We start from the raw sequence: 12176 nt of genomic DNA, 5'->3' as shown, positions 1-12176 counted from the left end.
GGGGGGCCCCCGGGGCCTATGGGAAAAAAGCCTCAAAAAAAAAAAAAAAAAAAAAAAAAGAAATGTGTTCCACTCCAGGGAGCTCTCTGGAACACTGCACCTGAATATTCCTGGGAATTTTCTTCAGTGGGCATCGGAGAAGGCTACAGGCTCAAGATCGGGCTAAGCTTTTCCAGTGGGCCCATCAGTGGTCTAGTTAGAACTCTCGGCTCTTGCTGGCTCTTTGGGTCCCAGTGGAAGGCAATGCTAGACTCAGGTAGCTCCTAGGTATCTTGGAAAGAACTATACAGCCCAGAACAAATCTGAAGACCCAGACACCAACAAATGGTGCTGAAAGAGCCAACCGACAACCCTGATTATTATTTTTAAACTTTATTTGTCTATTTATTTAGAGTTTTGCCATAGGGCACATGTGCTTGCTGGGATGCGAGAGAGAGTGAGAAATTACTCCCTGGGGGGATGGCCATAACACAATCCTGTCCCCATTCTCTTTATTTTATTTTGGGCATGCACACACATGTGCCAGGAGTGGTTTTGAAGCCTCTGGGTCCAGGACTCAGTCCTTGCAGTCAGCCATGTGGATCCAGTGCCTTAACCAGCACACTGCCTGCTGGCTGGGCAATAGGGTTTTAAAAAGAGCAGTTTGGAGGCTACTAAAATAATTCATCCAAATTTAAACATGTTAGTGGAGGAGGGGGCAAGAAGCAAATGGGCTCTGTATATATTTTTTTTCCAAAGAATTATTTTACTTAACTTTATTTACTTATTTTTTAATTTGACCAGAGAGAGAGAGAAAGTGAGAAAGCAAGCCGCCAAGTCCAGAACTTGAATCGTGGGAGTCCAGCCCTCCAACTATCATATCACCTGGCGTCCTCTGTATGTATTTTGAATATAGGGAAATGGACATTGCTGACAGAATAGAGAGAAACAGGATTCCAGTATAAGAATGTAGTTGTCATTAACTGAGAAGAGGAAAACTGCCTTGGGGGAGGAGGTAGCTAGTGGAGGTGGTGATGATAATTGGAATCAGGAGCTTAGTTTTCATCTTGTCAAGTTTGAAATGTCTATTACACATTTATATACACAATATGGGTATATTTTACATACTGTATCTTGTAGTTACTGGTTTTTTTTTCTTAACTCAGGAACTCTTTTTTTCCTCCTCAGTCACTCTGTGATCCTCACAGCAGTCCTATGAGATGGATTTTAAAAATAAATCCCTTTTTACAGGTGGCTTAGGTGGCTTACAGAAACAGAAGGCTTAGGTAACTTGCCTAATCTTACACAACTGAGTGGAAAAGCTAGACTACAAATCTGGGTAGTTTGACTTTTTCTTTTAAAGAATTATTTTTATTAACTTTATTTATATATTTATTTTAATGTGACCGAAAAGGAGGGAGGAGAGAGAGAGAAAAAGCAAGCTTCCAGCAGGACTCGAACCACGGTTGGCCATGTGTGAGTCCAGCGTCCTCAACCACCACGCCAACTGCTGCCCACGAGCGTTGGATTTTTTTTTTTTTTGCAGAGGTTTATTGCTATAGGGCGCGTGCGCTCGCCAGACAGAGAGAGACAGAGAGACAGAAAGTGAGAAATCACCCCCCAGGGGGGATGGCCATGCCACAATCCCTTCTCCTCTCGAGATCTTGGGCACGCACGCACACGCACCCGGCATGAGTTTTAAGCCACCGGGTCCGGGACGTGAACCGCGGTCGACTACGTGGGAGTCCCGCGACATAGCCATTACGCTAACTGCTGGTTCCCAAGCCCGTGTTCTTTCATTTACTTACTTATATCTACTTACTTAGTTTTAGGTTTTGCTATGCAGCACCTGGGCCCGCTGGAGCAAGACAGGAGGGAACTTGAGAAAGTACGGGGGCGGCGGTGGTGGATGGCCATGCTGCAATCTTCTCCATTCTCTTATCGGAATTTTGGGCACGCGGGCACGCAGGCACACACGCACCTGGCCTGTTCTTCCACCTTATTCAGGCTGCCGGTCTAGGACTTGAACTGCGCGGTGGGACTATGGGATCTAGCTGCCCCGGCTACCGCCACCTGCTGGCCCCAAGGTTATATTCTCACTTAAGAGAGAAGAAATGCTTCTCAGAGGGTACCCGGCTCCTAGCAGGAGGCAGTTATTTGTTCTGTGAACGAATGAAATAGAATGCTCAGAAGGAACTGCTTTTTTCAGAGTCTTCCGGGTACTTCTCTTTTTTCTGTGTATCTCTGGCACCACTACTGAATTACCGGGAAAGGTTTGGCGGGATGGCTAACGCCAGTAATGACAATTCTGAGCGGGTTTACTTCCTTCCAAAACGCAGTGTCCGAACGTGAAGGCAGAAGCCCCGCTCTTAGTTAGACCATAACTTTAACGCGCTTATTCTCCACTAGAGGAAAACTGCAAGCAGTTCAAGTTTTGTCCCAGGCGACATTAATTTTGCCGTGATCTAGTTAAATCGATTTAACCCGGGAAAGCTAACACTAGACACTTGGAGCCGTAAACTTCGGGTTTCCGCCACGCATGCGCTTGGTGGTGGAGAAAGCGGCGACTACGCCTGCGCGGATGCGCGACCCGGCCCTCCCTGGTCACGTGTTGGGAGATCGCGGGCGGCCGTGGCGGTAGCGACGGCAGGCCGTACGGCTAACAGCAGGTTTCCGGTTCCGGTGTAACGTTCGGGCTCCGTCTCTGGGGCTGAAGTTTGTGAGGTGAGTAGTGGCCCCGGGCCCGAGTTGGGTATCCTCGGGTCTGAGCGACGGGGGCCAGGGCTCTGTCCAAGGGGAGGACCAGGCGGGAGGGCTCAGCTGGACGGAGACTGAAAGAAGTTCCCGGTGCCGGGGGAGAAGGGGTTAGAATGGGATTGCCGAGAGGAAAAGGGCGGGGGCGGGAAGGGACCGGGTGGGAGACCAGCCCTGAGAGGAGGAGTTGGAGGAGAGCAAGGTGGGGTCGGGGGTCAGTGGAAGAGATGGAAAGAATGAAGAGAGAAGAATGGGGGTGCAGGGGAAACTCGGTTGTAGCAAAGAACGGAGTAAGGGATCTCTGCAGAAGAGTGGGTTCTGTTACCTGCTCATTCAGAGGAAACGATCGCGCCTTACAGTCCTCCACATCCCCAGCTCCCCACCACCACCCCCGCGCTGCACGTTTGACCCCTGACAAAGCTAGTTACTGTTTGAAACTTTTTTTTGTCCATTGGTTGTTCAGCTTGTACATCATTTTGTGGAGGACTGGGTGGAACGTGGATACGTTCATATGTGTGGTGCCTGGGCACATTGAATGTGGTAACAGTGGCACCTCCTTTACTGCTCTGGGTCTTCACGTTGCCTACGCTTTCTAAGCTATCACTCAGTTCTGACGGAGTGTAAGCCCGCTAAGGTGAGGATTCTTGTCTTTCTGTTCACTGCTGTATGTATCCTCAGCATCTGGTACACTACTGGCTAATGTTACAGAACTGAGTAGAGTTCAGAAGAGCTAGACTACAAATCCAGGTAGTTTGACTTTTGTTTGTTACTCAGTAAGTATTTATTGAATGAATTAAGTACAGCGTAAATATGGCAGTATGCTCATCATTTTGTAAAATTACTAAACTGCAGTTCAAAGACTATAACTAACCTGCCCAAGGGTTTTTAAATAGTGAGGCCCAGTGTCTCACCTTTTCAGTGTGAGCCCATCTCTTCAGTCTCTATAGTACATGAATATACTTTTAAACAATGTACTTTTTTTAAAAAAAAAGAATTATTTTATTTAACTTTATTTATTTGTTTTTATTTGACAGGGGATTGGGGAGGTGGGAATGAGAAAGCAAGCCACCAGGTCCAGGACTTGAACCATGGTCAGCCATGTGGGAGTCCAGTGTCCTTAACCACTGCACCACTTGCCAGCCCCTAAACAATGCACTTTTAATGTGTAGAAAGTGATGGGCTGTACTTCTGTCTCATCAAGGCGTAATAGAGTCACCATAGAATTATTGTTGCTGATGCACAAGTTATGTGAATAACTTTTTTAAAATTTGCCCAAGTGTGCATCTACTGGCCAGAGAGGGAACAAGAAAGAACCCTTGGGACCAGCAGTTAGCGTAATGGCTATGTCACTGGACTCCCATGTAGTCAACCGTGGTTCAAGTCCTGGACCCGATGGCTTAAACTCACACCGGGCACATGTGCGTGCATGCCCAAGATCCCAAGAGGAGAGTGGAGGAGAAGGGATTGCAGCATGGCCATACCCCTGAGGAGTGATTTCTCACCTTCTGTCTCTCTGTCTCTCTTTGTCTTTCTGGCGAGCGCACGTGCCCTATAGCAAAAACCTTTCTAGAATAAAGAAAACACCCTCTATGGGTCATGGTCTTACTATAATCTCTTCTCTATTCCTTTCTACTCTTGGGATTTGGGGAATGCACTCACTCACACCTGGCATTTTTTCAAACTTCTGGGTCCAGGCCTCAAACCATGTGACTTGTCATGTGGGATCCCGTGGCCTTAACCACCAGGCCATGGGTATGGCCCCCAAAAACTCTTTCCGTCTTAGTTTCATGACTTTTACTTGTATTAAAGTAGATCATCCAAAATTTTGGATATAGCAAAATTAAATCCACTCTTTGGCAGCAGATCTTTAAGGAGGGCAAACCTGCCAAGAGTGTAGAAGTAAGCAGACTATATCTTTTATAAGAAAAGATGTTTTGAAAATATCTTGAAAAACTGATTCCAAAATGACTGGCATTGCTGGGAAGAGATTAACTTGGAAATTGAGGTCGGTGCAGGTTTTTGACGATCTTTTAGGAACTGTGGAGGAAATCAGAAAAAAATTTTTTTAGTTTTTGCTATAGGGTACATGTGCTAGCCAGGGAGAGACAAAGAGGAGGAAAGGGAGAAATCGCCCACCAGGTGGGATGGCCACGTTGCAGTCCCTTCTCACTTTCCTTCCTAGATTTTGATCACACATGCACATACACTCTGATTTTCAGGCTGGGTCTGGGACTTGAGCTGCGAAGCTGGCCATGTGGGATCCGGTGCCTTAACCTCTATGCCTTCTATTGGCCCATAAAATTTCTGTTTTGTTTGTTTATTTGTTTGTTTTTTGAGAGAGAGAGAGAGAGAGGGCTTGTGCACTTACTGGAGAGAGAGACAGAAAGTGAGAAATCACCCCTTGGGAGATGGCCATGCCACAACCCCTTCTCTTCATTCCCTCTTAGGATTTTGGGCACCCATGCACATGTGCATCCAGTGTGAGTTTCAAGTCAGCAGGTCCAGGACTCGAACTGTGCTTGGCTATGTGGCAGTTGAGTGACATAACCATTGTGCCATCTGCTGGTCCCTAACATTTTTTTTTTAAATATTATTTTTAATTGCCAGAGGAGGGATGGACTTACTCACCAAAAAGAGAGGAAAGAGAGAAGCACCTCTCAATTGGGGATGGCCATGCCACAGTCGCTTTTTCCTTTCTTTCTTGTTCTCTCATGATTTGGAGGCACACATGCTTATGCACCTGGCATGTATTTTAAACTGCCAGGGCTGGGATTCAGAACTACGATTGATGGGGCTGACAACTGGAATGGTGGTTAAGTGCGTTGGACTCTCACATGGCTGACCACAATTCAAGTCCCAGACCTGCTGGCTTGCTTTCTCACTCCTCCCCATTCTGCTCCTCTCTGGTCAAAATAAAATAAATAAACTTAAATAAAATAATTCTTTTTTCTTTTTTTTTCCAGTCCAAGTCTTTTACTAAGTAAAATGCAACCAACTGGGTGAGAACCATCATAATTACAATCCATATCAAGTTGGGATCAGGTTTCATCAAAGATTTTATCTCTGGATATTTTGCCAGGATTTCCTTGCGCCGACTCGCGTGGGGCTCGTCGGTGTAGACCCACTCGAAGTCCTCCCGTGAAACACGGCTCCCCATGGTGGTGGCGGCTCGCGAGCTCGCTCCCAACTCTTGTTCCCAGCCCAGGTCTTCCGAGATGGCCGGTGCGGCGACTCCCCAGCTTCTCAAAAATAATTATTTTTTCCTTGGAGAGGTTTTTGCTGTAGGGTGCGTGCACTCGCCAGAAAGACAGAGAGAGACAGAGAGAAAGTGAGAAATCACCCCCCGGGGGATGGCCACACCACAGTCCCTTTTCTTCCATTCTCCTCTCAGGGTCTTGGGCAGGCATGCATACACACATGCCCAGCATGAGTTTAAGCCATCCGGTCTGGGACTTGAACTGCGTTTGATTACATGGTAGTCCAGCAACATAGCCATTATGCCAACTCCTGGTCCCAATAAAATAATTCTTTAAAAAAATTTAAAAACTACAGTTGGCCAAGTGAGATCCAGCTCTCTCTGAACAATGCTTAACCACTATGCTACAGAGCTGATCCAGATATAGCATGCCTAATGAGTTTTGAGATGTATGGAGATCAAAATATAAACATAAGTAATAATTGATTTTTTTTTAAATGTTAACTGCCATTATATAATAAAGGACTTGTGTGGAGAGTCCTTTATGACCATATTTTTTGTGCTAAGCTAAAAAGTAGAATACAGATTAAACACACACACACACACACACACACACACACACACAAGAACATCCAAAATGAGAATATTCTTAGCTGAGAGATTATGTTTATCAAGTCAGCTGATGGAAACCCTGTAGAATATGATAGAGAATTATCTCTGCACAGTTCCCATTGGGATGAATGTTACTGCAGAGAAATTTGACAGCATTCTTAAGGATTATGAGATTTAATATAGGATGACTTGATTTGGGTAAACCTTCCCTTATTTGCATCCCTTAGGAAAAAGGAAATCCATAAGTCAGGGCTAGATGAGGGAATGTCTGCCTGGAAGTAGAAAGAACAGAAAGGCTGACCTCCAAATAGACGTTTCTTAGTCTTTTAAAAAAATTATTATTATTATATTGGGACCAGCAGTTGGTGTAATGGCTATGTCGCTGGACTCCCATGTAGTCAACCGCGGTTCAAGTCCTGGACCCTGTAGCTTAAACTCACTCTGGGTGTGTGTCTGTGCGTGCCCAAGATCCTGAGAGGAGGATGGAAGAGAAGGGATTGCTGTGTGGCCATCCCCCCCTGGGGGATGATTTCTCGCTTTCTGTCTCTGTCTTTGTGGCAAGCGCACGCACCCTATAGCAAAAACCTCTCCAAAAAAAAAAAGAAGAAGAAGAAAATAATTATATTTATCAGTCCTTGTTGATTCGACCAAAGCTAGAACTCAGAGTAGGTTATTCCTAGAATGTGTTCTACAGGTTTCCTTTATCTACTGATATTTTGTGAGTTCAAATTTCAAATCATATACAATCTATTTCTTTCTCCTTTGAAATACGGTTCTTGAGAAAAGTATTTGCTTTCAAATGAAGTGGAGGAATTTGCCTAGGGATTGAAATAGTTGAATTGTTTACGCCCCAAGATGATTCAACTCCTTTAACTAACTTGTAAGGTTTTTTTTTTTTTTTGAGAGATTTTTGCTATAGGGCACGTGCACTCGCTAGACAGACAGACAGAGACATAGAGACAGAAAGCGAGAAATCACCCCCCAGAGGGGATGGTCATGCCGCAATCCCTTCTCCATTCTCCTCTCAGGATCTTGGGCATGCACGCACACGTGCCCGACGTGAGTTTTAAGCCACCGGGTCTGGGACGCGAATCGCGGTCGACTACATGGGAATCCAGCGATATAGCCATTACGCTAACTGCTGGTTCCCAGATCATTTAATCTTAACCTATTCTATAACTTAACTCTTGCCTGGTTTGTTTTTAGGTGCAGTATTGAGTCCCATTTGAGCTCTTTTTCTCTTTTTCCTGAAAAATGGCACTGTCTAAGAGGGAACTGGATGAACTGAAACCATGGATAGAAAAGACAGTGAAGAGAGTGCTGGGTTTCTCAGAGCCCACAGTGGTCACAGCAGCATTAAACTGTGTAGGGAAGGGCATGGACAAGAAGAAGGCAGCTGGTATGTATCTTTCCAAGTCTTGTAGCTTCATATATAGGATGACCTCAAACATGGCTTTGAACTGCCTCCAAATTCTCTCTGTTGGAGGTGTCTTAGAAAAGATCAAGTCACATTGGTTTTTTTTCTTGCATTATAATGGAAATAGCTTAAATAATTAATTTTGCCTTTCCACTTATTGCTTATTTTTTGCATTACTTGTGACGTATTTTGGATCTCATACTGTTTCCCTTTGGCCACTATACCAAATCATGTAAGTTAAATTTACTTAGGAAATAAGCTAAAATCACATAGGTATATTCAGATTCAGAATGATATTTCAACATATAGAAGTCTTCACAAGCTACATGAAAAAGCTTGAGGGAGGTTGATTTTGCTAATGGTATTTGGGAAAGGCTAGGGTGATTACTCACTCAAAACTTTTTCTTTTTTTTAGTCTTTTGCTATAGGGCACATATGCTTGTCAGAAAGGGACAAAGAGAGAGGGAAAGTGAGAAAGCACCCCACAGGTGATGGCTACACCACAATCTCTTCTCCTCCACTCTCCTCTCGGGATTTTGGCATGCATACACGTGTGCTCAGCTTTTCTAAAGCCACTGGGTCAGGGACTTGAGCTGCAAAGTTGGCCCTGTGGGATTCATCACCTTAACCTCTGCTGGCCCTCATTCTGAACTTAGTTCATCCTAAACAGGTTGTTCTAGCTAGGATCCTTCCTACTCTAAAAAACTTTATTTTTGCCTCTTAGAGAAAGGTAATTCAATGTAAGAAAATTTATGGGCCTTCTACAAAGAACTTAAAAAAAAAATGTCCCTTCCTCCTGGGGACAAAATTCCAGTATTGGTGTTTATTATATTGTACTATGCACTCTTACCTTTTCAAGCCTACCACCTCTTTTTTTCCTGTCAGACCATCTGAAACCTTTTCTTGATGATTCTACTCTCCGATTTGTGGACAAACTGTTTGAGGCCGTGGAGGAAGGCCGAAGCTCTAGGCATTCCAAGTCTAGCAGTGACAGGAGCAGAAAGCGAGAGCTAAAGGTAGGTAACAGTTCTTTATCTAATGAGTGAAGGCGTATTTTGAATGGTAACACAGTTGCTAAGATTACCTGGCTAAAGCTTTGATCTCCACTCTTAGAAAACCTAATGTTCAAGAGAGGTACTTAGACATTAGAGGAAATGACTTTGTGTTGTCACCATCTTAGGATGATGAGCTTCCTAAATTCATCATTGGCTGAAATATTCTGAAGAAATAATTGATAGATAGCTTTGTCCCTTTTTAGAGTTAGGAGTTTGGGTTCTCATACTTTTCTGTCTCCTTTTTCATATTCCTTACTGTTCCCTATATAAACTATTTGCTCAAAGATTTTATGCTTTGATTTATTTGAGACCTAATAAGTTGCTTCAGAGTGAGACTCTCCACAGCTATCTGAGCTGTAGACTCATTATTGCTCCTTTATTAATACAATTGCTTATATTCTTGAGAGCCTACCACTTGCAATATAGCATATTGCAGGTCGTTTGGCCCCATGAATAGAGTACTATAAGTTCCATCAATACTCCCTTACCTACTATACTTTTCATAGTGTGTTTGCTGATTAGCCATGGCGTCTTTCAATATTAACAGTATCAAGTAGCTAATCTATCTCATTTCCCTCTGTCCTTCTCTTTAAAGAAAATATTTCTGTGAGACTCATCAAACCTTCCAAAATATTTTTGCTACTTTGGCCATCCCATCATTTTTCCTGAGGCATAAAGAGTGTTAGACAAGCAATGTCTCCTTGATTCCCTAGCCACATCAGAACCAAGAGAAATAGAGATTTGTGTGCCCTTTGTGCTAAGAGCATTGTAGGGTGATCAGAGGAATGAGAGACAGTCTTTGCCTTAAAAGAATTTGCAATTTAAAAGGGGCAGATGGTGCAAAAAGATACAGACACAAGTGATAAAATCTGAGTAGCAGTTTTATGTATACTTTAGGGTTGACTATAAAATTTCAGACTTATGTTGAATATTGTTATATTTAAGGAGATATGATTGATCACCAATATACAAGATCTGAGCAGTGGTGATTATATTAGTACTATAATAGGGCAGGTTACTGTGTAGGTTCTGAGGGCATGCTGTGAATGAAGTGACTACATTGGGTGGGATTAATAAAAATGGTTTCTTAAAGGAGGTATCTAGATAGCTTTGGGATATGGGTCCCATTTTTGGTCCATTCAAGTCCCCATCCCACACAATATATTATGGGAGAGTCCTTTTTCTTGAACTGTAGGAGTTCCAGGAAGCGCTCACCCCTGGCTGAGGATATGTCCTTGCAAAACACGAGCCCTCCTAGTGAAGAGGGGATGTCACCCAAAGCCTACCACCGGTGTGTACATTTGCTTTTTCCCATTGTCCCTTCCAGTTGGCCACTCTTGGTCCTTTTAAATTCACCTTGCAAATTAGTCAACATATTTGAGTTCCCAGTGTTTGATGAGAACAAAGTTGTTAATGGGGAATACTAAAGAAGAAAGAGAAAGCCCCTGTCCTGAAGAGTTTAGATACTAGTTGGGAGGAAATGTTAACATTGAAGGACTAACACTTGGCAAACAGAATATCACCAATGTAATTTAACCTAATTTGAACCAAGCTCTTAGTGCTGAGAAGTTATGAAACAAAAGCTTGATCAGAGTGGGGTAAAGTTTTAATGAGAAAACTTCCTGGAGGAGGTGAGTTTTAGGCAGGATTTGGAACAGGGGTTGTGGAAAAGTTGAGGGAGATCATATTGTGGGCAGTAGCATTTGCAGAGACTTTGAGATGGGAACATTTATAAAATTATGGGGATGCAATTTGGCTGACTGGAGTAGAATGATGCAGCTGGGTAAGACAGTCCACTTGGTGGAAGGCCTAGAAAACCATGCTTCTGGCGAGTAGCTATTTGCAAGGTTGCATCATAATCCCCTGGGAAAAGCTACCAAATGCTGATAGAGACTAGGATGATTTTTTCCCTTCTCTCCCCATGGGGAAGGATACAACTCTTTTTTCATCTTGGGTTCCCTTAGGAGGTGTTTGGTGATGACTCTGAGATCTCTAAGGAATCATCAGGAGTAAAGAAGCGACGAATACCCCGTTTCGAGGAGGTAGAAGAGGAGCCAGAGGTGATCCCTGGACCTCCATCAGAGAGCCCCGGCATGCTGACTAAGCTCCAGGTTAGTGATTAGGGACTGGAAGCAAAATGATTTTGCAAGTTGAAAAGGTAAAGAGTGTGTGGATCTATATTTATTGTAGTCATAACTTTAATTAGATACAGCATTTGGGGAAATTTTATTTCCTGCTTTATGTTTTTGTCATTTTTGGGTTTAATCAGGAGGATTTAAGTTAAGGATTATTGAAATCACATTTACTGAGAACTTACTGTGGCAAGCAAGATGTGTTACATACATTATTTGCCCAGTTATCTGCTTCATTGGCTCATTAAAAATATTAAACAAAATCATCAGAATTCATCTTGACTGCAGAGAAGAATCTTCTAATATAATGCAAAAAAAAAAAGATATAGTCTATTTATAAATAATTTCACTTGACTTTTTAAAAAAACTGTTTTATTTAACTTTTATTTATTTATTTTAATTTGATCAGAGAGGGTCACAGAGAGAGAGAAAGTGAGAAAGCAAGTCGCCAGGTCCAGGACCTGAACCACGGTCTGCCATGTGGGAGTCCAGCACCCTTAACCACCATGCCACCTGCCAGCCCCCACATTGACTTTTTCTTAAACAGGAGGTATCTTTTTATTATCATTGTTATTATTGTAAGTTTTTGCTATGAGGCGCATACACTACTAGACCCAGAAAGAAGGAAAGGAGACGTCACCCCCTGGGAGGATGTCCCTGCCACAATCCCTACAATCCCTTCTCTTTTAATCTGCTCTCAGGGATCTTGGGCACACACACACGTGCCCAGTGTGATTTTCAATCAGCCAGGTCTGGAACTCCATATTGTGCAGTTGCTTATGTGGCATGCAGTGCCTTAGTCTCTAGGCCACCTGCTGGCCCAGGAAGTTTCTGTTTTTCAATAGGCACCATTAAACAGCTTATTACCAGTTAAAAAAAATGTAAATGTCTTGAAGCACCTAAGAACAAGTCTCTTGGAAAATGCAAGAATTATTTGATAGTACCTATGAGGCTTATTTTTCAGAACTTTGGGACAGAAGAAGGTTTTTTTTTTGTTGATGGTAATTTCATTTCTTTTTTTTTTTTTTTTT

General features: G+C 43.2%; 1 protein-coding gene across 4 annotated transcripts in view; it reads left to right on the top strand.

Moving 5' to 3' along the window:
• Positions 1–2590: 2590 nt before the first annotated feature.
• Positions 2591–12176, top strand: part of PRPF3 (pre-mRNA processing factor 3) — a 32219-nt gene continuing 22633 nt past the window's right edge. The window contains exons 1-5 of one of the 4 annotated variants that reach the window (XM_006168467.2): positions 2610–2703; positions 3197–3367; positions 7748–7940; positions 8844–8974; positions 10978–11124. In XM_006168467.2, the coding sequence (XP_006168529.1) occupies positions 7796–7940; positions 8844–8974; positions 10978–11124 (423 nt within the window). In that variant the 5' untranslated portion in view covers positions 2610–2703; positions 3197–3367; positions 7748–7795. Of the gene's footprint in view, positions 2704–3196; positions 3368–5712; positions 5733–7747; positions 7941–8842; positions 8975–10208; positions 10305–10977; positions 11125–12176 lie in introns of those variants that run through there. The other 3 variants (XM_006168466.3, XM_027768277.1, XM_027768278.1) reach the window with 3 other exon arrangements.

Source organism: Tupaia chinensis, unplaced genomic scaffold (genome assembly GCF_000334495.1).
Source record: "Tupaia chinensis unplaced genomic scaffold, TupChi_1.0 Scaffold145814_1, whole genome shotgun sequence".
Taxonomy (NCBI): Eukaryota; Metazoa; Chordata; class Mammalia; order Scandentia; family Tupaiidae; genus Tupaia; species Tupaia belangeri.
This window is presented reverse-complemented; position numbering and strand designations above follow the sequence as displayed.